Genomic DNA, 27110 nt, shown 5'->3' on the forward strand with positions numbered 1-27110 from the left:
CAAAAGGATGCAAAGTGTTCAATAACTCCTTTCTTTGTGCTTGCACAGCCTAACGCACATATTTAAACGAATCACAGACGTGATTGGACAAAAAAAGGCTTTTTCGAGAACAATTACGAACAGGTAAAGAATTGAAGAAAGTGCGCCACAAATGAAAAATATTTGTATATTTTTTCTTATTTTTATCCTCCATTTTTATGCTATCATCTTACGTCATTAGAACAAATACTCATAGGGTGTCAATATTTTTGTTTCAAGAAATACCGAAAAACGTCATGAATTTTGGTCAATTTATCCTCAGTTATGTAAGAAAAAAAATATTTCGAACATTTACATAAGCCATAAAGCAAGATTGATGCCTTGAAATGCGAATTAATATATTCTCATGACGTAGCAAATATCAGGAATGAAACAGCATTAAATATTGAATATATTCTGCATATTTGCTGAAGTTGGGAGGGTTGCGGTTTCTCTTGCTTGTCTGCGTTGTTGTGTGGGGCAAGTGCAAGGGCAAGTGTGTGGTTGGTGCAGGTTGGTGTGTGGGGCAAGATTACTTACTAGTTGTCAAGTTACTAATAGGGTGGGGTGGTTGCGTTGTTACCTTGCAAGGCCCTCTCTAACCGAGTTTTGGTTGGGTTCATGGGAGTTCCGGGAGTTCTCTAGCGTTAGGCTCGTGTTGGAAAGCTTGGGCCTGCCCAATACTGGCTAAACTTGTAAAATTGTTGACTTGAAAACAGATAAACTTTTGTGTTTTCAGATACTGGCACGCTCATAACAATAAGATCAAGATGGCTCACCGCTGCAAGGCATCTAACCAGCTCAATGACTTCAAAAGGACCTGTGTGGTATGTTGTGTTATTTATGGTCGAGAATGATCTTGCTTTGTATGATTAGCTCAGCTGTAGTTATATTTAAATAGTTTACACTTTACAGTGACCATTCTGATTCTTTTCATTTCTTTCAGATTTTGTTTTTAGACTCAATTTTAATTGCATACTCTAGGTAGCAAAGTGCTATCAAGAATGATAGAACATTTACTAATATATCCCCTTTTACATGCTTCTGTCGCAGGCTCCTGAACAATGCACCACCAGCCAGGGTCACCCGATGGACACAAAGACGGCATCCCTGACAGCTGGGCCACGCGGGCCGCAGCTCATCCAGGACCACAGCTACATCGACGAGATGGCCCACTTTGACCGGGAGAGGATTCCAGAGCGGGTGGTACATGCCAAGGGTGCAGGTAGGTGTCTCATGGGTCGTCTGCTCCTGTCTCTAGCCCCAGTGTTCCATTTTTCAGACTTTGGTGGTAAATCACACCTCATGGGGAAAATATTTTCATCCCTAAAGTATGAATGACTGACTTTACTTCATCTCTGAAAAAGTTTCATGTAGTCCCAACCCAACAGCCAGTTTACACATCACTTGACAGTTGATGCACTCACATCCTTTTGTTTCACACCCTGTCAAGATCCTGACATGAAATCCTGGTTTATCAGTTGGGATAAAAATTGGCATTACACCGTTTTGCAAAAATAATTCAGTTATTTACTTCCTTTTTTCTCATCCTAAGATTTTTTTCTTCATCGGCACACCCAACCAATATCCAATTTTAGAACACTGTCTAGCCCTGGAAGCAGGGTGTCCTCTGATTCAGGACTGCTGAGTATTGCAGAAAAGTTGATGAGCTGGACCAGCTGCACCAACCAGGCTGGAAATCCATGTTATCATTTCCAGAGTAGGCCTGAAAATTTGAGATATAATCTGAGTTCTGACTTAAATAATGACTATTTTAAAATAAAATTTGTGATTGCTGACTGGCTATCACCTCTGATTATCAGATACATGATTCTATTACATGGTGCTGTGCTAACATCATGCACCTCAGTAAGGCCCTCACTGCTCAAGTGACAAGCGATGTGCGAAATACTGCAAAAATCTGCAAAGAAATATTCTTGGTACCACGGAAATCCTCGCTGACTGATCGTCGATTGAGAACTGATCGACCATGCAGATGACATCTCTCTCACATACATTTTCATATTGTGCACACCCTTGGCGAGAATTAGCTGGGATTGGGGAGCCGAGTGTATAACACGGAAAGGCTGATAAAACAGCTGTTTGGAAGGAAGATAACCATCTCATCGTTCATTTCTAGTAACGCACATGAATGGGTTTATTGGGAGTGCCGTCCTCTCCGTCGTCTATCCGTCCAGTCTCCCTGACTCTAACCGGGGGACTACTTGTGCCGCCAGGTGCGTTCGGCTACTTTGAGGTGACTCACGACATCACGCGCTACTGCAAGGCGTCCGTGTTCTCCGAGGTCGGCAAGCGGACGCCGCTGGCAGTGCGCTTCTCGACTGTGGGAGGCGAGAGCGGCTCTGCCGACACCGTGCGCGACCCGCGCGGCTTCTCGCTGAAATTCTACACGGAGCAGGGCAACTGGGACCTGGTCGGAAACAACACACCCATCTTCTTCATCAGAGACCCCATCCTCTTCCCCAGCTTCATCCACACGCAGAAGAGGAATCCTGCTACTCATCTGAAGGTGAGTGGGTCTCGCGAAAGTTAAGCGTTAAGTCTGAGTCGGGCTGCTGTAGCTGATGCATTGTAAGATCAATGGAGCTGCGATTTAGATATGAAAATGGGTTGTTAAAGGCATGATAAATGTGAGAGAGTAATGCGATTCTTCGTACCTAAGAATAATTGAACGATCCTTGCATTAGCTGGCTATTACTTGGCTATTAGTTGGCAAATATGCGCTGTTAACGTCGTGCGTATCCAGCCTAACCGTTACATAAGGTGTCACTGCGTAGTTGTCTGGCGTAGGTAACTCCCACTATCCAGTTGAGTTTTTGCACCCTGGTGACCTCCGCCAAATAAACCACATGTTTTATTGATATCCTTCAGATGCCTCCCCAACCTACAGTGCGTCCCCTCCCCCCCCCCCCCCGCAGTGCGTCTATGGGTGTGTCTGGGAGGGTGAGTGTGATGACTGGGAGGGGTGTGTTTGTGACGCAGTGACTGGCCAGCGGGACCATTGGCCTGGCCGGGGGAGGGGGAGGGGAGGCTCGCCAGGCCCAGATAATATAAACGATCCCTATACATGGCTCCCTGGCTACGGTCGGCCGCAGGCCGCAGGCTTTATGTGGTGTGTAAATGACCCTGAAGCTGTTTGGCTGCTCTTTGAACTAACAGCTGCTCTGAAAAAAAGTTTCAAACTCCTATCCCAACCTTGATTTTTCGGATTTTGTGTCAGACGCTGCTTTAGATTAGCGAATAATTGTTACTAGAGATGCAAGAGACGTCTAGTAGATCATGGAAACAAAAAGGCGCCGGGACATGAATAATACGTTCGCAGAGGAGTGAAACTGGCTTTCAAATTGTTCCAGAGCGCCATATATACTCTTAATGAACTCCGATAGTACCACCATTTCGCCTAATCTATGCATAGTTTCACGCCGATTGGTGTGAAAATCAGCAAGGGAGCGATGTAAGTGACAGACATGCACCAGTCATAACGTCAGCCAAGGCCTAATCGGGTTATATAAGCTGTCATGTACTGTGTACGAGGCGAGAAAAAGTTTGATCTCGAGACCGCATACGGAGGTCACTGATGCGGATAGTCCTTCGATTTGATCGAATCATACTTCTAACCAATTCTGACGATGATTTTCACATGTTGTCGCGTCCTGCTGGTTTTTTTTAGACCGGGTTAGCTGATGAGTGAAATACTGCCGACTCATCTCTTGCCACATGTCTGCAGTGTTTTGTCGCCCCTCTGGCGGTGGGGCTGGACCGGGCAGGGGAGGGGTGCCAGGACTTGTAAACATACCCGGCGGGCGGTCACGTGCCCGTGTCACGTGACAGGACGGCGGGCGGCCGCTATGGTCACGTGGCTCGGTCCAGGAAAGGGCCGGTGCTGACCAAGTTTCTTAGTTAGGACATTGTTTCGGTGGTGTTTTTGATGAGACGCGTTCCCCGAGACAGTGTGCCGACGGATATGTCCGATGCCTTCGCTTTCGACAGTAGTTTCCCTGTTTTGTCATCAGTGGAACACTGGTTCGACGTCTTTGCACCGGAATCACACGATGAAACGTCAATGACAGTCGACACTGTGATAAAGTTTCATCAACATGAAATCGAAATATCATTGGATCGGATCACTTAGAATGCACGTGACTGTATGGGTTACCGGATTAAGCCCGTTCAAAAATTGGTAACGGGAGCAATTGGAGGATATGGTGCCAAGGGAACCGGTGCAGGTAGGGCGTTGTATTACAAGATATATAATAGGACAGTCAGCTCTCACGTCCTTACTTTCCATTATAAATGGTACTCATCCTGGTTGATTGGCTTACGCAACGCAACTCGGTCGTCTGCCCGCAGGACGCGGCCATGTTATGTGACTTTATCACGCTGTGGCCGGAGACGAGAGTGTCCAGCAATGATCTAACGCTGTGACTTCTCTCTGTTTTGTCAGGACGCCGACATGTTCTGGGACTTCATCACGCTGCGGCCGGAGACCACACACCAGGTATCGTTTCTGTTCTCGGACCGCGGCATCCCTGACGGTTACCGGCACATGAACGGCTACGGATCGCACACCTTCAAACTGGTCAACGACAAGTGTGAGCCCGTCTACTGCAAGTTCCACTACAAGGTGAGCGACGGCGCCGCAGACGCAGATACAAGGGACGTTATTTGAATATGTTGTGATTGCCAACACTCCCTCACGGAGGCCGGCCGGCCAGCGCCTCTGTTCTGTGACACTTATATGCGACAAGTGGTTGGAGTGGCGGTATTCCTAAGCCTTTTTTTCGATGCTCGATATCTGTGATATATGGTCACTGCTGTTAATTGGATATCCGAAGTTGTCATGTTTGAGTGCCTCTGATAAATTTCCCATTTTCTCGCTTTATCTGGTTCAGTCAGGTCACATTGATTGTCATTAGCACTTAGCAATCGTCACCTTTTGTAGTTAATAACCACAAGGTTTGGTCAACCTCCGTAGGTAATTGTCCACTGTATTCAGTAACCCATGGCACAAACCCAGACCTGCTTCATCACCATACGTGGGCCACCCCCCGTTGGGCCCCTTTCATGTCAACAAGCGTCTGCCGCCCGGCACCGAGTGCCAGTACCCACTCTGACCCTGTTTGACCTTGGATGCGGCGGCGGCCGAGTTTGTCCTATCGGATAGTGCACCAGCCTGTTATGGGACCGCCGTACCTTGCCCCCGGCCGTTATCTCCGCTGTGGGCTCGCCCGGTGACAGATGCTCCACGGGGGTCACGTGGGGTTAATTGCTGGGCCCATCCACCTAGCTAGCGAATATTTCATGTTCGTAAATGGTGCTGTTTTGATATTGATTTATGATCATGATAATATCGTATGGGGCTTCCTAAAGTTCAATGTACTATTACATCAGACCTAGCGAAATGGATTTACCGGCACGAAGCCGACACACACTCTGTAATTTTGAAAACTCTTATTAAAAAAAAAAAAACGTCGCGAGTAGTATGGATCAATGCGATCGGGAGGTGGTTTGCTCTAAATATCTTCGCTTGCGTCAGTTGTACGTAAATACCAGGACGTTTTTGGTCGCTGGTGAATGTGGTATCGAATAGTTATCAGCCAGGGTTGACGCAAACCTCTAGATCCCGTCGCTAAGCCTCTGTAAGAAGCGAGAAATCCTCATATAACGGCAGAGAGTCCTATATTTAGATCGATGACATTCAGGATATGTATTGCAGGCGTGCCTACTTGATTGGCATCTCGTTTTAGCTTGCTTTTTGGGAAATTCTGCTACAGTCGTTTAACTGGCTAAAGCGTTCAATACATACTTGCCATGGCTTACTTTCTGGTATAATGTGCGCACCGGCTCATCTCCTGCTGCTAATTCCGTCACTTATATTACTAGTACGTCTCCATCCAAGCTAATTCACAATACTCTTAGTCTGACCACCACATTTATATGTCTGTGTTATACAATCTTCCCCGGTGTGCGTCCCGCAGACGGACCAGCAGATCAAGTGCCTGCCGGTGGACAAGGCCGCCGAGCTGTCGGGCTCCAACCCCGACTACAGCATCCAGGACCTCTACAACGCCATCGCAGACGGCAACTTCCCCACCTGGACCTTCTACATCCAAGTCATGACGTTCGAGCAGGCCGAGAGCTGCAGCTTCAACCCGTTCGACCTGACCAAGGTACGCGCGCGGTACGGGAGGGTGGTGTCATCTCCCGAAATGTACCTGCCAGGGGGCGGCCGCAGCGGTGCCTGTTATGAGAGATGTTTGGTAGCTTAACGGGGATGCTTTATGAACGCTGCTGGTTTTTTTTTTTTATTAAACAGAATGAATCAGTCGTTATAAGTTGGGTGCGATATGTGTTTTATTTTGTTTTATAATTACTGTTCTGTTCATCATGATGGTTAGTAGTGTTAAAGGGACCCTCCCACCTTCAAAAAAGTTAATGAATTGGCAAGAAAGTGATGTCGCTCGGTTCAGAAAGAGCGAAAGCGAATATCTACCAAATTTCATCGAAAAACATCCATCGGTTTTCAAGATATTATACTTTTACTTTTGTTTACTTTTTGGGATCTCCGCTGTTCCTAATGACTTTATTTGAAAGTGCGGCATTTGTTGCGCGCAAAGCAACATATACCACCGCGTGCTACCAAACGTTTTAGTGAAAGATTTAAAAATCGTTAGACCTCCGCTGACGTCACAAATTCTAAGGGGACATTCCAATCATTAGCCCCTTAGAATCCGAAAACCGCAAATTTGAAATAACATATATCTCCGAATTAAAACATTTTTCGATGTTGTGAGTGCCCAAACCGGTATTTTCAGGCCATGGCCACCAATTTGGCTATCTCAACTCAAAACTAATGTTAAGGTGGGATGGTCACTTTAAGTAATTGCTATTTTATGCACCAGCTCTACTGGCTGCTATCGTTCCAATCTCAGTTGTCTGCTAAGACCCTGTCTGGCCCGACTGACCATCCCACCCCCCACCCCATCTCCCCCACAGATCTGGCCCCACAGCGACTACCCGCTGATTCCTGTCGGAAAGCTGGTGCTCAACCGCAACCCCAAGAACTACTTTGCCGAGGTGGAGCAGCTGGCCTTCTGTCCGGCCAACATGCCGCCCGGCATCGAGGCCAGCCCCGACAAAATGCTCCAGGTAACAGACGATATACTGTTGTGTATTTTATGCTGTTTTATGACAAATATGAGTTCAGCACAGGCATCAACTTCAAGGCTGTCGTGAAACAACCTTGTTAGGCTGCATGTCTTTCAACCGCGTTACCGAAACCAGCAGGAAAATCATTACAATGTCGTTTGTAATGTTCGAGTTTTGGTCGCTATGTAAGAGGCTGAGTCCGTTCACACTCTGTTCCCCGCACGTCACTTGGTATTCCAGGTCTGACTCCATTCCCCTTCGAGTATCTTACACTTACATCTCCCCAAAACTCCTTTCAGGGTCGCCTGTTCTCGTACAACGACACGCACCGGCACCGCCTGGGCCCCAACTACATGGCCATCCCGGTCAACTGTCCGTACCGGGCCCGGGTGAGGAACTACCAGCGTGACGGGCCCATGTGTGTGGACGACAACCAGGCCGGGGCGCCCAACTACTTCCCCAACAGCTTCAGGTGAGGGCGGAGGGATAGCGCGCGGGGTGGGGGGGGGGGGGTGATGGTCGGGACGTTGATGTTCACTATTAAGTGTGTATGTGGGTGGGGGTCGTAGTGGAACTGCTGAGTGTCAGCTGGATGGGGGGATGTCGTCATTGTTGGACACACCCCATCCATAAATTAGTGGTGAGTGATGACAATATGATTAGATCTGTACCGTGATAATGACGTTACATAAAGTCGTGAGGAGTACCTATGTGGAAACACTTACTGCCTGGCACAACTAGCAGGCACTGCTTGTCGTGGCACTGGGGCCCACAGCCATCCATTAAGCCATTCGGGCAAGCTTATTAAAAAAAAAAAAACAGTTCGTGACAGCCGGCCTACACCCTTGCCCGTCGGTCGGTCCATCAAGGTAACTATCATCTCCTTCTCTCGTGACTACCCCTTCGTTAATCGACTGACCTTTCCCCATTCGCAGCGGCCCCGTGGAGAATGCGGTCCACTCGTGCTCGCCATTCCAAGTGACCGGAGACGTGCGACGCTACGAGACTGGTAACGAGGATAACTTCTCACAGGTGAGAACTGCTCAGTTTCTCACAGAAAGAACGGGAAAAACAGCCGAGAGTGACAGAGATGTGGCAAACCAAAGGACAGATAACGACAGGACGACATGACATTGAGAGATAATTAGGGATATGATAGTTATTTTAGGGCTAGATAGTTATAGATGGGCTGCGATGGTATTTTGATGATAGGGAACTTGTTCAGCGTTCTCGGCGCTCGGAGCGGCGTGCCCGCTTAGTGCTCGGTATCTGACGGCTTCCCTCCCTGCTCCCAGGTGACCGTGTTCTGGAACAAGGTGCTGAAAGAGGCCGAGCGAGAGAGACTCGTCAGCAACATAGCCGGACACCTGAAGAACGCCCAGATGTTCATTCAGGTAAGGCGAAGGGGGTAGAGATGGGACGAGGAGGAATGGAGAGGGAGGAGTCACGGCCTCCGGGAGTACCGAGTTCGGTGAGGTTAGGAGGTATGTGTGATTGCGTGGATATGTGCGCCGAACATTTTGTTGAAGATAGTAATAGTTAGCATGATTCAGCTTATCAGTTATTACTGGTCATTGTTGGGTATCCCATATCCAGTCTGTCACGGATGCTATGCGCACTGCACAGCTACACACCCCTATGTGAATATGATTGTCGTCATTACAGCTCGGTTAAAAATGTAAGTGTATACATTCACCAGAATATATCCTCTATCCACTATCTAGAAGTTTCTGCGGTGTCAGATGTGGGATATAGCTGCTTATTGACGTCACCATACTGCGCTTATAGAGCATTGAAAGGCCGCTGAGTGATGCATCACTGCATGTAGCCGTCGCTTTGCTGATGGCCTGTCCTGAAACATATCGGTATCACTTGCATCCTGGTAGATAGGACGCTATGTGAAATACGATATTCGGTGCAGAAAGATGTCGCCACTGATGTGACGAGTGCAGTTGCCGAATGGAACGTGATGGATCTGCGTTAAGTGCAGGCCAAAGTTGGTCTCAGGTCAATAGCTTGATAATGCTGACAAGCTTCATGATGGGCAAAGTTTGTTGGATCCAAAGTGGTATCGACTTCTGAAGAAGGCCTTTCACATTGGGAGTTCAATTGTCCATCGGATTCTCCTTACTGACTGCATCCCACGGACTCTGTGGATTAAGTCGTTCCACCTCCAAAGTTTGGACTGGTGCATCCAACCAGTGGAGACCGCCCGGGGAGTCGTCCGCTGAGGGGAACCCACCAATGTGTGGACGAACAGTGAGGATGGCAATGTGCTGCAGCGCAGTCTGCTTGTCGGGGGAAGTGTAAATACGTTTTGGTAGCTCCGGCGCTGCAAACGCAACGTGGGGATATTTAAGTCTGGAACTACCCATTTGCTCCAGTCAGCTCATTGACACAAGACAACCAATCTTTGGTCGAAATGATTGGCTACTTATCAGGACTAGACTTTTTTAATTGAAACCATCTTCATCAGCCAACAGTAGTCAAACATGTCCACCATATGACAGTACTTACTGATATCGTCCGCCCGTCTACCGTCCAATGATCTTCAATCATCCCTATTATCCATGCTCACCGCGGTACATTTAGCCGTGCCCCGACTCGGTGCCGACCTCAGGCTCGCAGCACCGGGCGATTAGTCCGCCAGAAATAGTGACCGATCAGGACGGACGGACACGGACGGCTCGGCACGCTCCGCGCGAGCTCTCCGCGGCCGCTGGCTCTGGCGTCACTGGGGACTATCCGCGGCAGCTCCTCTAACGTCACTGGGGACGCGGTATTACTGCACGGCACGGCGTTCCTCACCGCTGCCGGTGAGGCCGTGTTGGCGGCCGAGAAATGTGCGGCCTACGAGTATATTGCATAGTTGTGGAGGTTGTGACGTAGCTTCTACGTTTTAGGCTTTGGTGATCTGCTGCGACATTTATAAGGTTTTCGTTAAAAGGTTGTCATTTAACAGGTCAAGTCGAAGTCGCTCAAGTCGGAATGCGTGCTGGCCCATATGTATTACGTAGGGCCTAATGTGGCATGCTTGCTACGCTACTGCCATTTGGTATCGCCATTGCTGCGTGTTACGTGCTATCCTGATGCAACGAGCGTCATGCATATTGACATATCGGCCTTTCATCTAATGTGGTGATGGCAGCACCATTCCCGTAACTCCGTCGCCATTTAGATGACAGAACTTCGTAGTAAGATGTCCGCGCCGGTCAGTAAGATAATAGTTGGTGTAGCATTCCCCCTATCCCAGATCAATAGCCTTCTGACGGGCTATTGATTACTGCCGTGGCGGATGGGCGGCCGAGGAGACGGCTAATGCGTAATGCGGCCTCAGCCGCCGACCGGAGGTGGACAGGTGGACACGAGTGGACACGGACGGGCCGTGGACAGTGGACATAGACAGTGGACTCGGGTAGACACAGTGGATACGTAGTGGATAGGGAGGACGGTCGATCCTAACTCCTTACTCCACCAAACCGGTTCAGACCGGATCGTCCCCCGTTACGGCGGACTGCCGGGACGATGACTGAGGACGGCACATCGCTGTTGGTGAGAGGAGACGCGCCTCTCTGGACTTCCTGCTGCTCAGTGTCAGAGAGGCTGGCATTTCCAGAGAAAAACGGGCATTACCGCTGGCACCTTTGCGTGATGAAATGAGAAGCTACTGGAGACGGCTACGAGCAAGGACTCCTCGTCGTGTGACTCATAATAACTCGTAATTGACTTGGTTCTTCGATTAGGATGTGCGTGGCATGGCCGTATGACGAAAGCACATCAAATTTGTTTCTAATCCATCCAAAGCACATACACACCAACCACGCACCAGCATAACCTTTTCATTCCCGCTTATGTAACTCAGTACCTCAGGTCGCAAATGTCCTGTTTCTTCACCCTGCCATTCTGTTTTTATACGGATCTTCGATCCGTATATAATACGGTCTTCGATCGTCGTGCCCCCATTAGCTGCCGAGCTACCAGCCAACCCGAGCTGTCAGCCAGTCCAGACTACTGGCCAACCCGAGTTGCCAGCCAACCCGAGCTCGCTTTCAGCCAATCCAGACTGCCTTCCAGTCCGAGCTGCCAGCCAACCCGAGCTGTCAGCCAGTCCAGACTACTGGCCAACCCGAGCTGCCAGCCAACCCGAGCTCGCTGTCAGCCAATCCAGACTGCCTTCCAGTCCGAGCTGCCAGCCAACCCGAACTGTCAGCCAGTCCAGACTGTCAGCCAACCGGAACTACCACGCAGTCAGCTCAATATGGTCGATACGGCGCCGCACTGGCGAGTCGCGACGGCGCAGGAGGTTGAGGAATTACCTGACCTGCCTCACCCCCTACACACATACCCGTACAGACGGAAAGAGACCCGGCATTAACAGTGGCCCGGTGTTCACGACATTTGACCTCGATTTTCCATTTGATATTTGCCCGGGGCCGGTCGATTTCGTCGGCCAGCCTCGGGCACTGCCGGGCGCGGTCTGGATAATGACAGATCATATGACAGGTGATGACAGGTAGTGACAGGTCCGCTGTGACTGCTGTCAGCGGCGCGGCCGTCCGCCCTGACAGCTGACCGCCCACACTGTGCAGCAGTAAAACCCTGGATCATAGACCGCCGGGTCTGTGGCGGCAGTGCTGTCGGTAATGGAACGTGTCCGGTCTGATCGCTATTCTGTGGGACTGGTGCTGACTTTATAGCTGCGGTGCTGTGCCAGTTCAGGCACTGTAGAACACCCAGCAATGTTGTGGACATCAACGGCCGTAAATCATCAACGATGCAGTATTTTAATCTTATCTGTCAGTTAACCTGCGTCCGTTATTTATTTTTCAGCAACGCGCCGTGAAGAACTTCAGCCAGGTTCATCCCGAGTTTGGCCGGCGTATCCGCGAGGCTCTCACCCGGCTGGAGGGTCCCACGGCCGGCCAGCAGCTCTCCAGCCTCTAAGAGGTCATCTCTGAGGTCGCCTCTGAGGTCACTAGAGGTCACCGGGGGTCGCTGGAGGTCACGGGGTCCTGCCGGTGGCGGCGGAACTGTGCGGGTTGTCGGGGTATACACACAAAGGGACGAGGCACCGGCTGGGACGGGTAGTGCCAGCGGGAGAGCCGACCGTTCCCTTACTGATGGACCATGCGGTCTGATGGTCCCAACTGTGAATATATCAATGTGGCGGGTATTGGGTGCCAGTTAGCGGCGGAAAGCCCAAGGTTTTCTGTGTTGTGTATGTTACCAATATTATTCATGCGAATTATTGCTTAAGATAGCTAGATTTAGAATGTGCACATTTATGGGGTCACTGTGACCGCTTTGTGTGTTCTTCACTGAAACGCGTTAAACGCACCGCTTGCCAACGAGATTCCGCTGTGTTTCCCCCGTGCAATTTGACCCCGTGCAATTTGGCCGAGGCAATAGTGCGTCTTGGCGTACGGCTTCAGTTTCAGCCTTAGTTGGTATCTGTGTTGCGCCGAGTACCTTGGAATGAGACTTTTGTCCTCCATCAGCGTCTCGACCTTGAGTGTATAACACGGAACAGTCTGCTGAAACAACAATTGAGCTTAACAAGCGCGGTGATTTGATCAGAAGTGTAAGGACCTTGTTGGGACCTTTGTGGTTCGGCTTTGTGTGCAGTGCCTGCTCGGAACGAGCGACGGTATGATTAGGAGCAGCTGTGAGCTCTGCTCATGTCACGGGAAGCCGTCCCCACTGCCTGGGTTCTGTGGTATCAACAATGGGCCGCAGTGACCGCGGTCGTGCGCAGTGTGCATTATCCAGGCAGATCCGCGTGCGCCGGTCCCCATTGTCGAGTCGTTTCCTGATAAACGGGTCTCGTGTGTTGACTGGCAGCACTCAATGGTATTGATGGCCTTTGGAGATATAATAAAACGTCGGGGTGTAGCTCTTTTTTTTCTGTTGTGTGCCTTTTCCATTATACTCTTTCGCAGTCATCTTTTGCAGTGACTATTTTTTCGCGAATACAGGTTAAAATGGGAAAAGAGAATATTCATAACATGCCTGTAGCATCGTACGGAATATTTCATCGTGAACGCCCACTTTCCACTTACTAGAAAATGCCAAATGTAATGTAACATGGATCTATCAGCTACGAACTCTGGCACCAATAACCTGATTTTATCGGGATTTTTTTTTCCCGGCCGGGACCCGGTGGCACTTTCGAACCCTCCCGACTGGCAACCGCAGCTCATGGCATACCATTCGTCCTTCATTGGGACTTTCCATCAACTAGTTACATGTGTTATCATTTCCAGAAATACGTAAGGTAGCGATATTTCCGAGTGTATCCGGCCCCCATGCCGTGACTACTGCTCATACTCGGCGTCAGTGGCGTCCGCCGCCCGCACGCGCAGAGCTGCCCGCTGCGGGTCCGTGCTCCCCCCCCCCCCCTCCCACAGCGAGACGAGTCGACTAGACACCCCTCCCCATCCCCCTAAAAACGACACTCTCCCGGGTCCCCGACAGACGCCGACCCCGCTCCCCAGTCACCCGGCGAGCTTGTGAAGTGTCAATGCCGACCGATAGATGGCACTGGTAGTAGGCGCCTGGATTGATACTGTGCCGCAACACTATGTGTGCCTTGCAGCGAATGGAAGGCCGGGTCGGTGTAGGAATGGCGCCTACCGACTTCCGCCGGACCCGATGCAAATTGGGGATACGATAGTCTACCTCTTCTTACATTGCGGTGCGACTTGCTTATGAATCGTTTCCTTACGCCAAGCAGTCCACCAAGAAGTTGAGAGGACTGTAATGTCATTAGTTCGACGAGTTAATGAGGAAATAAAATGCTACCGTGTTTTTACTCACCATGCATGGAAACACAGAACCACAGAAACATGATAAGGCGGCCCTTGTCAATGGCAGCCATTTCAGGGCCGCTGTGAGCAGTTGGCTTGGGTGAGAGGGCCGGAGGGGAGGGGAGGTGGCATTATGGCATAGCTCAAGAGGTCACGACTGGCGCTGAATAAACGGCAAGAACTAACGGTTGGGGGCCCACCACTCAGTGTCTGCAGCCTGCCGGAACGCCGGACAAAGCAGCCCACTCGTATAAAAGCCGAGCGGATCGAACGACTGACAGTTCGCTAACTGCAGAGAGCTCAAACAACCACCACTCCAATCATGAAGGTAGGCTGTCGCTTCATTGTTGAAAAGCACGAGTCAAAATCCAGTTCAATTTGCGTAAATTAAAAAGTTATTTGCTTGATGTTAAATTTTTAATGTTATTAAACCTTATTTCGATACGTACCTGATTTAATAGACGGGCTTAGTTGTGATGGGCAGATGGAAACAGATAACTTGGTTATTTTTTACGTCGCTGCCTTCTTGCAATCAATACAAAGAAAAAAGATCTGCCGAGAAAGCAGAAGAGAAATGATGGGATCAGCGAAGTTCATGTCCAGTGCCATTTCAACACGATTGTCTTTCATGCTCTACCCGTACCAAGCGATTTTTCACAACTTCCTGTTTTCCTCTGCCGTTGCTGAAATTGCTCCATAATTCTAAGTTCGTGCGTGTTTATCCTCAGTTGGTGTTCCTGCTCGCCTGTCTTCTGGCGGTGGCCGTCGCCAGCGGCTATTACGACAATGACGACTACGATTACGGGTACGGCTACGGCCGCTACTACCCGGGCCGCTACGGCGGCTACAGCCGACACTACGGGTACAGTCGGCACTACCCCAGCTACGGCCGCGGATACGGATACAGCCGGCATTATGGATACAGCAAGCACTATCCCACTTATGGATACAGCAGGTGATATCCGGGCGGCATCGAGACGGAATGACCCATGGCTCTGGCGCTGCAATGATCAAGGACTTGCCCCGGATGATGGTCGATTACGAAAGAAATCGTGAGTGCATGGTGAACTATACGTTTTTGACTGGCTTTTGGCCATATGATGTGGATCCAATTGTTTTGGATTTCTCCTGAACATTGAGCACTCAACAATGCCTTTCTTGCGCATCTTTCTTTGCTTTGATACGTACTTGTTTCCACGTCGTTGCATTATTATTGAATAAATGCAAAGTTTCACTAAGCTGCATTTGATGCTGTTTTAGGTAGGTAGGTAGTGTTTTATCACCATTCAGCCTCTTTCATATTACAAAACGACAATAACTAAGAACATTGCATCAGGAAATTCAAAGTGACGGGTAAGATGCTGACCACGAAAGCTCGCCACTCACGCCATAATCAGAGAACACACTACATATTACATTGTGTGTTGACGCAAAGGAACTGCTGCAGATGAGAATGGCACTCAGGCGTCACTTAAAAATGAGTTTTGGAGATGCGTCCTCTGGTGTCCATCTTCATGGGTAGAGTTCCTGACGACCATAGACTCCGTGGGTGAAAAAAGAAGGCTTACGCTTCAAGATGTCATGGATACCACAGAAAATAACGGTAAAGGCGTGCTACACATTATTTGAAGATTTATGCGTATTTCTCATCAGACGGACAAGTTGCTGCCAGTCCAGTCAGCAGCCAATTTTTAATGTTTATTCATAGATATCCCTGTATGTACGCTGTACGCTGCACGGTGCATAGAGGTCCATGGTTTATTGCTCGAAAAAGATTGAGGCTAGGAGGAGCGGCTCCAGATGGCTCCTGAAGTCGCGGACCAAGGCCCCGACGTCGTCACCGTCGTGCAGATGCGCAGGCTCCACGTGGATGCTGTCGAGCATATGTAAGTCATGGCCGGACTCTTTCTTCCGGCGAATCTGCGGAGACCGAATGCCGCCAGCCCGGTCTCCGGCGTGACCAGGAGCGAGGCGGTGGAACTGGACATTCACCAGCGGCGGGCCGGTCACTGGGGATTGGCCAGGCAGAACCCCCTCCCCCCGTTGAGGTCTGGCATGTTGCAGGTCTTTTTGGGAGGGGGGGGGGGCAAAAGTCGGATAAGAAAAATGCAAATGGCGTTCGAATTTTGAAAGATCTAATCGTTATGCACAATTGCACAATGTTAAGTCTCGATGACATCCATTTTGTGACCTGTGACGTCACAGTAAAGGCAAAAAGATCAAATATATACCGGTTCACAATGGCATAGTTTCTAGTACATAAAGTGGACTTTTACCACGCAAAAGAGGCGAGACTTTTATATTCGTCTGGTAGAGATTGACAGATATCATAGACTTTACCCATAGACAAAGTACAAGCACAAATGTTGAAAATAATGTGATGCCATAAAAAGGTTCACAAAATATAGTCTTTCGATTATTTATATCTCTAATAGTATTAGAGCTATTTTGTTGGTTGTTAGCATATGTAAATGCAAACAGTTGTTCTCTGACATATACGTATTCCGGCTTTGGAAATGTACCAAAATTCCAAAAATATCTAGATTATCTAAAATTTCAGATAAAACACCACGAAACCTGCATATTTACATCTTTTGGAAAATTTTGAGATCACAGTTTTCTTTGTCATGTTTCTCTTTTTCACAGACGGCTCGATTTTTGAGTCTCTATGATGGATGACAATATGATTTTCTGCCTTTTTCCATGAACAACTTCTTACACCAAAAATGGAACATGACCTCAGTTTGACCTAATAGCTCATGACCTGAGATGACCTAAGACCCATTTGTTTTAGGAGATGCGCGAATTTGACGTCCAGAGAGTTGCTGAAAACAGCGAGACAAAATTCATGGCTGTTTTTGTAGCTATCTGCGAGAAAACGCAGGGGCTCCTTTGCCTGGGTCGCGGGCTAATGCTTTTGGAGACGTTATGGGCAATTTGATTGAAATTGTGAATTGGCTTTTGATGTATCGCTGCCGAACATAAACAAAAGATACTTTAATTCTTAGTTGGTTTCTATTACATGTCTTTCCTGTGAACTATTGCTTCTATTCACGTATGTACTTATAGCGTGAACGTTTTACAGTTAACTTACGATTGGATTTTAATAGTTTTTATCACCTGAAAATAGTTTACGCTCAGTTTTTAAAATGCCTTCCTCGTCGAGAAGTTTTCGTTGTTGTTAAATCATAAAATTAGTTGGTATTAAAGTTCATTTGTTATAGCACTTGCAAGTGCTATAACACTTGCAAGTGCTATACAGCATGCTGTATGTAAGGCATAGGTTTAAGTTCTATGAAAAAAAAACACTTTTAAATGGCCTCCTTACAATGAAAAAGTTGAAAAAGCTCAAATGAAAAAGAAAAAGAAAAAATATATAAGTTCGGTCTGGCTTATTTTGATAATGACCTGTGGTCGAAATCATCAATAGGCAATTATCTAATTATGTCATCATTTGGTAGTTCATTGTAAGGAGGCCATTTAAAAGGTATTGAAATTAAAGTTCCATGCATTATAGTTTACTCTATTCACTGTCAATTCACTAAAATATCATAGTTCCACTAGTAGGCCAGAAATAAGTTTACAAAAAAGGCCAGTATTTTACGGGCGTGAGCATGGCGTTCTTTATCAAGACGTGTACTCGTACATTCCTCGCAATCTTTGAACTTCTCGACCGATGTAACATAGCACATTAGCACCAAACTAGAAGCATGGTCATTGAACGTTTATTTCCACTTCACGGAACACTAAGCGAAACAGAAACGCATAGATAGCATAGATCCTATAACGGAACTCGAAGTTATAAAAGGAGATCAAGAACACCCAGTGTGGCTGAAGAAAAGAAAGTAGTAACTTGTGGTCTGTGTGCGTTAGTGCATGGGTGGTGATTTGTATGTGGGTACGTTGTTGTTTTTGTGTCATATAATGAGCAGATAATGTATCCTTTCCTTATTCAATCTAACCTAGGTATCGCAAAAGCGTCGATCATGCTGTCTTTCAGCCATCACTTTGCCGGCAGTTTTGAACGGGTGACGCTGCCATAGGCTGTCTTGCTGAGCTCCGTTTAGAAGAAGTATTTATATCCAAAGCCTGGGTAGCGCCGGCTGTATCCATAGTGCCGGCTGTATCCGTATCCGCGGCCGTATCCGGGGTAGTACCGACTGTACCCGTAGTGTCGGCTGTAGCCGCCGTAGCGGCCGTAGCCGTAGCCGTAGTCGTAGTCGTCATCGTCGTAGTAGCCGCTGGCGACGGCCACCGCCAGAAGACAGGCGAGCAGGAACACCAGCTGAAGGGAAAATACATTGCTAGTGAGCACACAACGCCTCGTTTTGCGTCTCTCAGTATGCAGATAGGTGAGAGGAGATTTACGAGTACACTTAGTTCGTTAGCTTTTAAATGAAATGGGCTATGTCAGGGAGGAATTCCTTGTGCGGTTAGAGCTAGGTAATTTAACGTCAATTGGGGATAACGAACAGGAATGCAAAATAAATATCTTCTTCATCTTTCATCAGCAATGTTTCCTTTTTCCCTGAAAATTTGCTTAATCCGGAGATTAGCGTATTGAATGGAAATCTACGGGAAAGAGCTCGCTTTGAATATATGGACAATATATGTGCAATTTTATAATCGGAACTTCAACTATGCTTAAAGGACCTATTATATACAACATACGAGATCTTATATCTTTTAGAAAGGTAATAATGTCTTATTTCTAGACCAAAGCCTTAGAGAGGGGATTATACTTACCTTCATGGTTACAGTGAGAGTCACTGAAGGACCGTAGACCTCTGGTAGCCAGGGACTGTGGAGTGTAGACTGTGCTGACTGCCGTGACAGGCAGCCTTTATATGGCCGGACGCTGTCCTACCCATGTTCCGACACAATGCACTCTGTACAGTGCACAGTCACAGTGCACGCGCTGGGTTTGTGCGCTGAGTTGTGTCAGAAGGCTGCGCAAAACGCGTGCCACGGAGCTTGATCTATAGTTACCGTCAGCTGGAGTAACTAACTACTCGGAGAGTTTGACAGCAACACCAGCGAAGGTGAAGTGTGCGACATGGAAAACTTTCTAACATTTTGTTACTGCCCTTTCGTGCGTTCACTTCTAAAATATGTTGATTGCTATCTAATAAGCGTTCGTTCAATACTACCGGTCTCGAGCATAATGTGTCCAAATACCGCAGACACTTATCCGACAAACGTAAAATCGTTCCATCTATTGTAATTCAGAACATGAGGCAGCACTCTCGCTTATAATTCGCCTCGGGGAGACATGCTAGGCGAGTCGAGAGAGGCCTGAACTGAGTCTCTAACAGCTAGAGCTGCTCTAAGTCCTCAGGGTCCCGAGTGCGTACCCCAGTAACGTGCGCAACCTTATACAGGGAAAATCGCAAATGGCCGTATAATATAGTGTTCTTACTGAGTGTGTAGTCTATGACATAACAGCAATGGAATCACACTGATAACAATCACAATCACAAAACACTAGCACTAGTGATTGCTGGGGATGAGTTGCCCTTCAGCCAAGATTCCTTTAATACACAGGTTGGTTCACTAGGGAAATAAAGGCGCCGTGGTGACGTCATCACAGGAAATCCTTCACGTTCAAATGAAGGGGTCATTTGAATTGCTGATTTTGGCTCGATGTAGTCCTATTTTTTTAAGTTTCAGCCCCATTTATCGTAATGAGGCGAACTCATTGTTACATTGGTACAACTTTTGATGGCACATAATCCTTGTTTTCTCCTCCAGCTCGCTCGAAAGATGATGAACTTTGCATGCATGCCTATGGGTGAAGGGGGATTCTATCGCCGTGGTGACGTAGCGGTAAAGGGATTCTGGAGCTCGTGAACGGGGGCTGCCCTTCAGCAGCACAACAGGACATACAGCTCGACCGTGCCTCAAATCGGGCTTCCACAGCACATACACATATTTCCGCATGGTATAATCACCAGAAATCTAAGTGCGGGGTAGATAGCTCTATTATGTGTATCAGTGACTTGACGCATTCGCGAAGTAATCCGACATAAAAGAAAACTGGAGACAAAATAACCTGTTGACAAAGAGATCTGTTGAAGTTGAGAAAGCCTATCGCTTTGTCATTCCTACGGCGTCGATTCAGAGCCAAGGTAGTCTTAGTAGCCAGGCCACGTACTGACTGTTTCAACTCAAAGACAAATTAGAAATAGCTCTTCAAAACTCTAAGGAGCCTCAGATGATTCACAGATTGTTATCGTCTACTATCCGGTAGAATTGCCGACTGCTGGTGCTGCCACTTCAGAGGCAGGCGTGAACTCTGTCAGCTGGAACTGAGCCATGACAATGACGTAGGTGAGGATGGTGGACAGGATGCTGAGCATGGTGGAGCGCCGCAGTCGGTACAGGCCCAGGTCGCCGACTGTGTCTAGGTCGCGCGCCACCGACCTCTGCAGCAGCTCCAGTTCCGTGCGCAGCTCGGGCCGCCGCTGCCACTCCAGCTGCAGCAGCGCGTCCCGCCAGCGGCCCAGACACCCGAGCAGCAGCTGACACGTCTCACACGGACCGGCGACGGTCACCAGAATCCCGGGGATGTAGCGCATGATTCTGCTGATGGTTTCAGGGCTGTGGTTTCCGGGATAGGTGAGGTACAACGCTAGTGTAATCTGCATCACTACACCGCTCAGGGCGGTTGCTATCAACTCGGGCGTCATGGAAGAAGTCAATTCCAAAAATGCTTCAGAAGCCGATTTTTGAAGCTCTCCGACGCGTTGTATGTGAGCGACGTCAATGAGTCGAGAATCGCTGGCCATAACTTCCAGCTCCATGGTCAAAGCACGCAACCCAGACGCTATCAGTTGGCCAGCAAAAATGAACTTCAGAGATACCAGCAAGACGCACATAGTTGTAAAATTCTGGAGGAAGATTCCCAGAAAGAATAAAAAACAATTCATTGAGGAGCTACCATTGCAATAAATCAGAATGCGACTAGTATCAGATCCAAAATACACCAGCCAGAACATTATGGTGAGCGCCAGCATGCGCTTGCCGTAGTCGTTTGGCTTCATCCTCCCTGCCGTCAGATATGCAGTCTTCTGTACTTTTTCGAGGAGATAGCGTATGCTTGATAAAACAATCGGGTATCTAAGTCGGCCCCGTAGAAGTGTTATGATGAGCGCAATGCATGGTGCCACATTTGGTATTCCAAGAAATCCCGACAAGTAAAGTGAGTCAAAAAACTGATTCCCTTTCTTACGAGCTAGTATGTATGTGCTGATACCCGGATATAAGCTGTAAAGAAGCATGGATGCCGGCGGGCCAAGGATCATCACGGCATACAAGCTGGATGCAAAGCTAGAACTGCCAGAGACCCCGGCAATGCGCAGCAGAACCAGAAAGGCTCTGGACCACTTTGTAAAGAGACTGCTTGGTGCGCGTGCTCCATTACTGGTTCTTGCTAACTCCATGTCGTTCATTTGCGTTGATGCGTTGACAACAGTTCTTGTTCTCTTATTTGCCCACCGCATCACTGCTGCTAAATGAAAGAATTGGCTGTGAGACACTTCCCTCTGTTTCGATCGCCTGGCCTTTCTTGTTTCTTTCTCATCAGCTCTTCACATCTAGCTGCTTTGTTTCTTTGTCGACGTTGGTTATCCCCTCTTTTCTGGTTATCCCCTTCGTCCTCTGTCACTCGTTTCCTTTAGTTAATTATGCATTTCCATTTCCTCCTCTCCCATTTACCAGTTCTATTGTTCCTCTTATGGACTCTTTTGTTTTTGCCCTTCGAGACTTCTTAGAGAGTTTTCTGCCTGCTTGTCATGTTTCTTGATGTTTTCAATCAGCTATTACGCACTCAGACTAGTGTAAAATTGAACGCAAGGCGCCATAAAATCTCTGAGAAGTCTGACCTTTCGGATAATCTAGGAGCACTTTATCAAGAGGCCTGTATAGGTACAAGTCACTTTACAGGTCTACCCTGCTCGGCCTCCTAGCGACGACTGCCACGTCTGGCAACTTGCGGTGTGCTCGGCGTACCTGACGTCAAAGAAGCCATGAGAACTCACAACACACATCCGGGGAGCCACTGTCGGCGCGACAGCGCGGTGGATCGAAGCACTATGGACCACGAGCGGCAGCGTCAAAGAACGGCCATCTCAATTTTCGGGCGACACGTCCAACGATCGCTTTATATAGTCACTCTGTCATCGTGTTTGTCCGGGGTCGCCTGCCGTGCCAGGCTCGCCGCTCTTAGCCGCCAGTATATGTTTGCTGTCCGCGATGGGCGCCCGCTCCACCGGCTATTGAAGTACAGCCAGCAGTGCACAGGCTGTGGTGTGCCGTGTATGCGCCTGCTTTGTCGGAACCACAGTGTTTGGTGGCGTCGATGGGTCATTCGTTTCACATTCTGACGCCGACGAAATGGGCGACAGCTCTCTTTCCAAGCCCTTGTTTTGGAATCGTCTCTGATGATCATAGTTTTGCAACTGGTTGAGAAGATCGTACTATTATTTACGTGAAGACAGAATTTCCCATGCATAATTGACTTTCTGATGAAATACACGTTTTTTTCGGGAATAAATGTATTTTGCTTTCGTTTTTCAGTCACAAGAGGTTCAACGCTCATACATTGGGTCCACCTGTTACCGCAATTGACCTTAGGATGGCATAAAACACAGCCTAGGTTTTAATGTCTTTAATAATGACCCAAATACCACATTCCTAACTGTTCAATGCCACATTTAAAATGGCGTGCATCTGTGCAATGTTTCCGATTTTTGACTGGTGTGTAGAGCGGTGTCCTGGCTCGTTGTCGTTCTCTGATTCACAGATGACCATCTCAGAGCGGGTGGACGCCGGTTGGATAGGCCGCCATCGTGGCCACTCCACACATGTTGACGCCCCTCTGCACGCGCACGTAGCCGCCCTCGCCCCAGGAGGTACCCCACGAGTTGGCCAGAGTCCAGAAGTCCTGCCCGGACGAGCCGTAGCCGACCAGCAGCAGGGCGTGGTTCAACTGGTCCGGCGAACAGCCGGAGTCCGAGTAAATGCCGGAGGAGTAGAGCTGCCGGAGGACAAAGGAAAGAGAAATATTCAGTTACCTGACACACAGCCCTCAGGGACACCTGATCTTCCGTGGTGAGGCTAAAACTGTCATCGGAGACGAAACGCTCGTAAACTGTTAGCGCCATGGGTGCACTTGAAAAAGTAAACGACAGACTACATAAAGAAGACGCAAATTTGAAATAACGCATGATTTGATGAAATTTAGACTTAAGGGTGCTATTTTTCAAGAAATACAATCATTACTTAATTTAATTTTAAAGCTGTTTTCTATTGCAGGCGGCGTAGGAATTCCATTTTTATTTCAAGTGTGGATCGTTTTAAATCAAAGGGAAACTTATAAATCACAAGTTTTATCTGCGTAATCCAACTCTGATTGATACAAATTCAAGCCTCCTACTGTCGCCAATTTTTTTTGCGCATTCCCAAGCAGTGAAGCTGAAGTAATTACTACATATACTTTACAGTTCACAGCAAACTAAATGTAAACCAAAGTTCGTGCCGTCTCACCTGGAATGAGAACTCAACATCGAACATCACGGGTACAGGGTTCTGCAGCAGCCCCTCCGCCAGGGCCACTTCGTCGCCCTCGAGCACCTGATGCACCTCGTCCAGACCGGCCGAGGGCGCCACGGGCTGACAGGCACCCACGCGGCCGGTGGTCGGGTAGTCCGCCTCAGTGGCCACGCCGTAATCACGGACGTACTCGAGCGCGCCGACTGTGGACGGCCAGCTGACGCAGTCGAGGAGGTTCTGGTCGCTCAGGGAGACCGTCTGTCCGCTGGAGAGGAAGACGCCCGCCTCCACGGAGGATAGGGTGGCGATGGTCCAGGAGGCGCCCAGCTGGCCTTGGTCCTGGATCCTGATGGGCACGCCCTCGGTTCGCCAGTCGAAGGAGTCGGGTACTGTGACGTTCACGGAGGTGGGGGTCCTCGAACTGGCTGGACGGGAGGTGATGGTCGGCTGCATCTGTGGAAATGGTGGTTATGGCTGAATGGAAATGAATTTTTCAGGAAGCATTAAAAAAAAAACTTGGTAACAATGGTTTTGGCCCCTGACACATTTTTCAGAAAGTCATGCGTCAAAAAGTTTTTTAAAGCGACGATGATTCCAGTGTTACTGTCGATATCACGGCTCAAAGATTTTTGATTATCCTGAAACCGATATTACTTGTGGTAAGTGAGCCTCCACTAATGATTTCGTGCAACCACTAATGATGCCTCCTTTCGATATCCTGTCGCGATATATCTACCTCTGTAAGGATCTTTTGGCGGAACTCTTCATTAGTGAGATCGGCGAACTGGTTCACTCCGAGACGAAAAGTACTCCTCCCTGCGTCATGCTCGGCGTTGTGCAGCCGAATGCGCTCCAAATTTTCAACAAACACCCGGCGTCGGAGGACTTCCTCCTCCGCTTCGTAGACGCGTCCGAAGCGCTGTTTGAACGCCAGCCATTCGTCATTCTCGTTGGCCGCAGCCACGGACAATACGGCAGCCAGCAGAACCGGACTCAACCTGCCGAGAGGGGCAGTGAAATGATTAACTGATACTGCAACGTGCAGCACTGCTTTCAGTCTGAGTGCTTATACGAATGTCATAATTAGGTGTTATCTCATGTAACTACCTATATACATATGCCATTCTTATATACATACCCATCATGTTGTAACAAAACTGTGATGAATTTGGAAAAATTTACACTTGTAAATTTTTCCAAATCATCAAATTAAATTAAATTGATTACATCAAATAAATCAAATTAAATTGTAAATTAAAGAATTTATTAAGTGATGGTAAGTACTTACGGCTTCATCGTTAGAAGTGGTCAGACGTTTCCTTACACTTAAATTGATTTCACTCAAGAAATAAGCCACGCACTATACCATTCATTGATATCTGTACACAGTCTCACTGCATCGTCAACCACTGGCGCCAGGCGTTTTCAGTCTCAACTTCCTGAGCGTGGCGTGAAATCTTCGCTTATCAGTGAGGATTCCACCTGGTCATTTCCCACGGATATTCGTCAAAGTTTCTCACCGGAAATCTCAGGTGACCTGGCCTCATGGGATTTCTGCGAATGTTGATGTGACTATAGGGTTCCTGGACCGGATGAGCTCTGCACTATGCGTTCGACGTGCCCGGACAGATCCCATTTCTCAGCTGGACACCATTCGCCCCAGCCACTGGCGGATCCAGGGGGGGGCCACCGGGGCCATGGCCCCCCCCAAAAGCCTGAAAGGGGGGGCCAACATATCTTTTGGCCCCCCCCAAAACGCTTGAAGAAAAATTAATGTGAGATGGTTGCGTAGTAGATACCTACTAGAATCAGCAGCGTGATTCAATAGCGTAGAGAAAGTCAGGGGTGCGGGAACTACTTTCAGACTGGGGGGGGGCACACCATAATAGAGATCAACCTAGGGTCCCCCCAAATCTAGTTTCTCACCGGTTTTAGGCCACTTATTTTTCATCTCTTGGCTTTTTCAACAAAAAAAGAAAACATTTGCAAAAAGGGCGGTATTCCGTCTGAAAGTTGTGGTGGCACCGCCCCCCACTGGTGGATTCAGGGAGGGGGCCACCGGGGCCATGGCCCCCCAAAAGCCTGAAAGGGGGGCCAACATATCTTTTGGCCCCCCTCCCAAAACGCTTGAAGAAAAATTAATGTGAGAAGGTTGCGTAGTAGATACCTAAAAGTTAGAATCACCGGCGTGATTCAATAGCGTAGAGAAACTCAGGGGTGCGGGAACTACTTTCAGACTGGGGGGGGGGGGGGCACACCATAATAGAGATCAGCCTAGGGTCTCCCCAAATATAGTTTTCTCACCGGTGGTTTTAGGCCACTTATTTTTCATCCCTTGGCTTTTTTCAACAAAAAAAGAAAACATTTGCAAAAAATGGGGTATTCCGTCTGAAAGTTGTGGGGGCACCGCCCCCACGGCCCCATAGTTGGCGGGTGGGCAAGCTGTCCCCACTGCCCCGGTTCCCGTGCCTATGGAGAAACCACCGGGTTTACTAGCTTCCTTCATAAAGTGTCGTCATGTCTTGTCGTCACCCGAGAAGGTCTTATTCCATACATATCGATTGAACTGTCAAGTTAACAAACTTGCTCTGGCAGCCTGACCTGACATGACCCGGCAATTTTTCATTCACGGAATATGCGCAATAATTTTTTTAGGGAACACTCACTGAGTTGGCGTTGAAAAGCTTGTTTTGTTTGGTAATTGTACAAGAAGCATATCAGGGACCTTTTTGTCCCTTCCCGTGAAACGGTAAAAGACTTATTTCGGTCAGAGCTCAGGCCAATCTCTAAGGGGTCAGTCGGGTCACTTAATTCTTAAAAGGGTCCTTACGGCATCCAAGGACCAATTCCTGCTTTTTAGTGCACCACATCAGCATTTGATGCTGCGACAGATGGTGAAATATGAATATATGTTACAGGCCGTATGAAAATTGTCCGTTTGCAAACGGCCTGGCCCAGTCAGGGCATATGAAACAGCCTGAAAACACCGGCCGTTTGCAAACCATGACCTGAAATATCAGACCGTTTGTTGGTCCCAACCATTGTGGTAGGTGTCAATGTCACCTTAGGGTCAAGTCAGGTCATTGACCTTTGATGACCTCGGTGCACTTTTCCGAGTTTAACATGTTTCTAGGATAGTTTCGTTTAGCTGATTTTGAATTTAGCATTTAGCAACCATTTGAACATTTACGAAGTATTTGTTTAAGCTCATAGTCATTAAGCTCATAGTTTAAGCTCATTAATGACGCTGAATATGAACAGCACCAAGGTCTTGCGATGGGATCTCCATTAAGCCCAGTTGCAGCCTGTTTTTACATGGAGATGCTGGAAGCTGATCATTTCAGGAATATTTTAGGTGATGAATCGATTTGGATGAGATACGTAGATGATGTGATTGTGATTGCACCAGACGATATGAACCTTGGTGAAAAACTAGCTCAATTGAATGATGTAGAGCCAAGTATACAGTTTACCATTGAAGAAGAGAGCGGTGGATGTCTCCCGTTCTTAGACGTGTTGATCATGCGACATGACGATGAATTGAAATTCAAGGTCCACAGAAAG

At 48.2% G+C, this 27110-nt stretch overlaps 4 protein-coding genes across 6 annotated transcripts; 2 read left to right on the forward strand and 2 right to left on the reverse strand.

Moving 5' to 3' along the window:
* Positions 1-471: 471 nt before the first annotated feature.
* On the forward strand, positions 472-13080 carry LOC122378139 (catalase-like). 3 transcript variants are annotated; one of them, XM_043358860.1, is made up of 11 exons: positions 472-531; positions 758-845; positions 1072-1243; positions 2256-2548; positions 4484-4663; positions 6018-6209; positions 7036-7188; positions 7488-7660; positions 8124-8220; positions 8484-8582; positions 12019-13080. In XM_043358860.1, the coding sequence occupies exons 2-11, from the start codon at positions 789-791 to the stop codon at positions 12130-12132; spliced, it is 1530 nt and encodes a 509-aa protein (XP_043214795.1). In that variant the 5' UTR covers positions 472-531; positions 758-788; the 3' UTR covers positions 12133-13080. The 3 variants fall into 3 exon arrangements, with proteins under 3 accessions (XP_043214795.1, XP_043214796.1, XP_043214797.1); XM_043358861.1 differs by having other exon boundaries at positions 498-514; XM_043358862.1 differs by lacking the exon at positions 472-531 and having other exon boundaries at positions 577-849; positions 1070-1243.
* A 1182-nt stretch (positions 13081-14262) lies between these two features.
* LOC122378140 (keratin-associated protein 19-2-like) lies at positions 14263-15200 on the forward strand. Its single transcript, XM_043358864.1, has 2 exons — positions 14263-14322; positions 14723-15200. The coding sequence occupies exons 1-2, from the start codon at positions 14317-14319 to the stop codon at positions 14951-14953; spliced, it is 237 nt and encodes a 78-aa protein (XP_043214799.1). The 5' UTR covers positions 14263-14316; the 3' UTR covers positions 14954-15200.
* Positions 15201-17711: 2511 nt separating this feature from the next.
* Positions 17712-18811, reverse strand: LOC122378141 (neuropeptide-like protein 31). The gene is made up of 2 exons (XM_043358865.1): positions 18741-18811; positions 17712-18279 (listed from the first exon to the last, which is right to left on the reverse strand). Exons 1-2 carry the CDS (start codon positions 18744-18746, stop codon positions 18058-18060), a joined length of 228 nt encoding a protein of 75 aa, XP_043214800.1. The 5' UTR covers positions 18747-18811; the 3' UTR covers positions 17712-18057.
* A 3720-nt stretch (positions 18812-22531) lies between these two features.
* LOC122378142 (cathepsin L-like proteinase) lies at positions 22532-24987 on the reverse strand. The gene is made up of 4 exons (XM_043358866.1): positions 24835-24987; positions 24283-24544; positions 23541-23999; positions 22532-23031 (listed from the first exon to the last, which is right to left on the reverse strand). Exons 1-4 carry the CDS (start codon positions 24840-24842, stop codon positions 22807-22809), a joined length of 954 nt encoding a protein of 317 aa, XP_043214801.1. The 5' UTR covers positions 24843-24987; the 3' UTR covers positions 22532-22806.
* Positions 24988-27110: the final 2123 nt, after the last annotated feature.

Source organism: Amphibalanus amphitrite, unplaced genomic scaffold (genome assembly GCF_019059575.1).
Source record: "Amphibalanus amphitrite isolate SeventyFive unplaced genomic scaffold, NRLGWU_Aamphi_draft 000055F_arrow, whole genome shotgun sequence".
Taxonomy (NCBI): Eukaryota; Metazoa; Arthropoda; class Thecostraca; order Balanomorpha; family Balanidae; genus Amphibalanus; species Amphibalanus amphitrite.

Excerpts from the sequence above, each read along its gene's own strand:
- LOC122378139 (XM_043358860.1), top strand. The coding sequence starts at position 789 with ATGGCTCACCGCTGCAAGGCATCTAACCAGCTCAATGACTTCAAAAGG. Across the intron at positions 6,210-7,035 it reads ACCCGTTCGACCTGACCAAG|ATCTGGCCCCACAGCGACTA; the intron begins GTACGCGCGCGG and ends TCTCCCCCACAG. Across the intron at positions 8,583-12,018 it reads ACGCCCAGATGTTCATTCAG|CAACGCGCCGTGAAGAACTT; the intron begins GTAAGGCGAAGG and ends TTTATTTTTCAG.
- LOC122378142 (XM_043358866.1), bottom strand. Across the intron at positions 24,000-24,282 it reads GCCAAAAGATCCTTACAGAG|ATGCAGCCGACCATCACCTC; the intron begins GTAGATATATCG and ends CCATTTCCACAG. Across the intron at positions 23,032-23,540 it reads ATGTTGAGTTCTCATTCCAG|CTCTACTCCTCCGGCATTTA; the intron begins GTGAGACGGCAC and ends GTCCTCCGGCAG.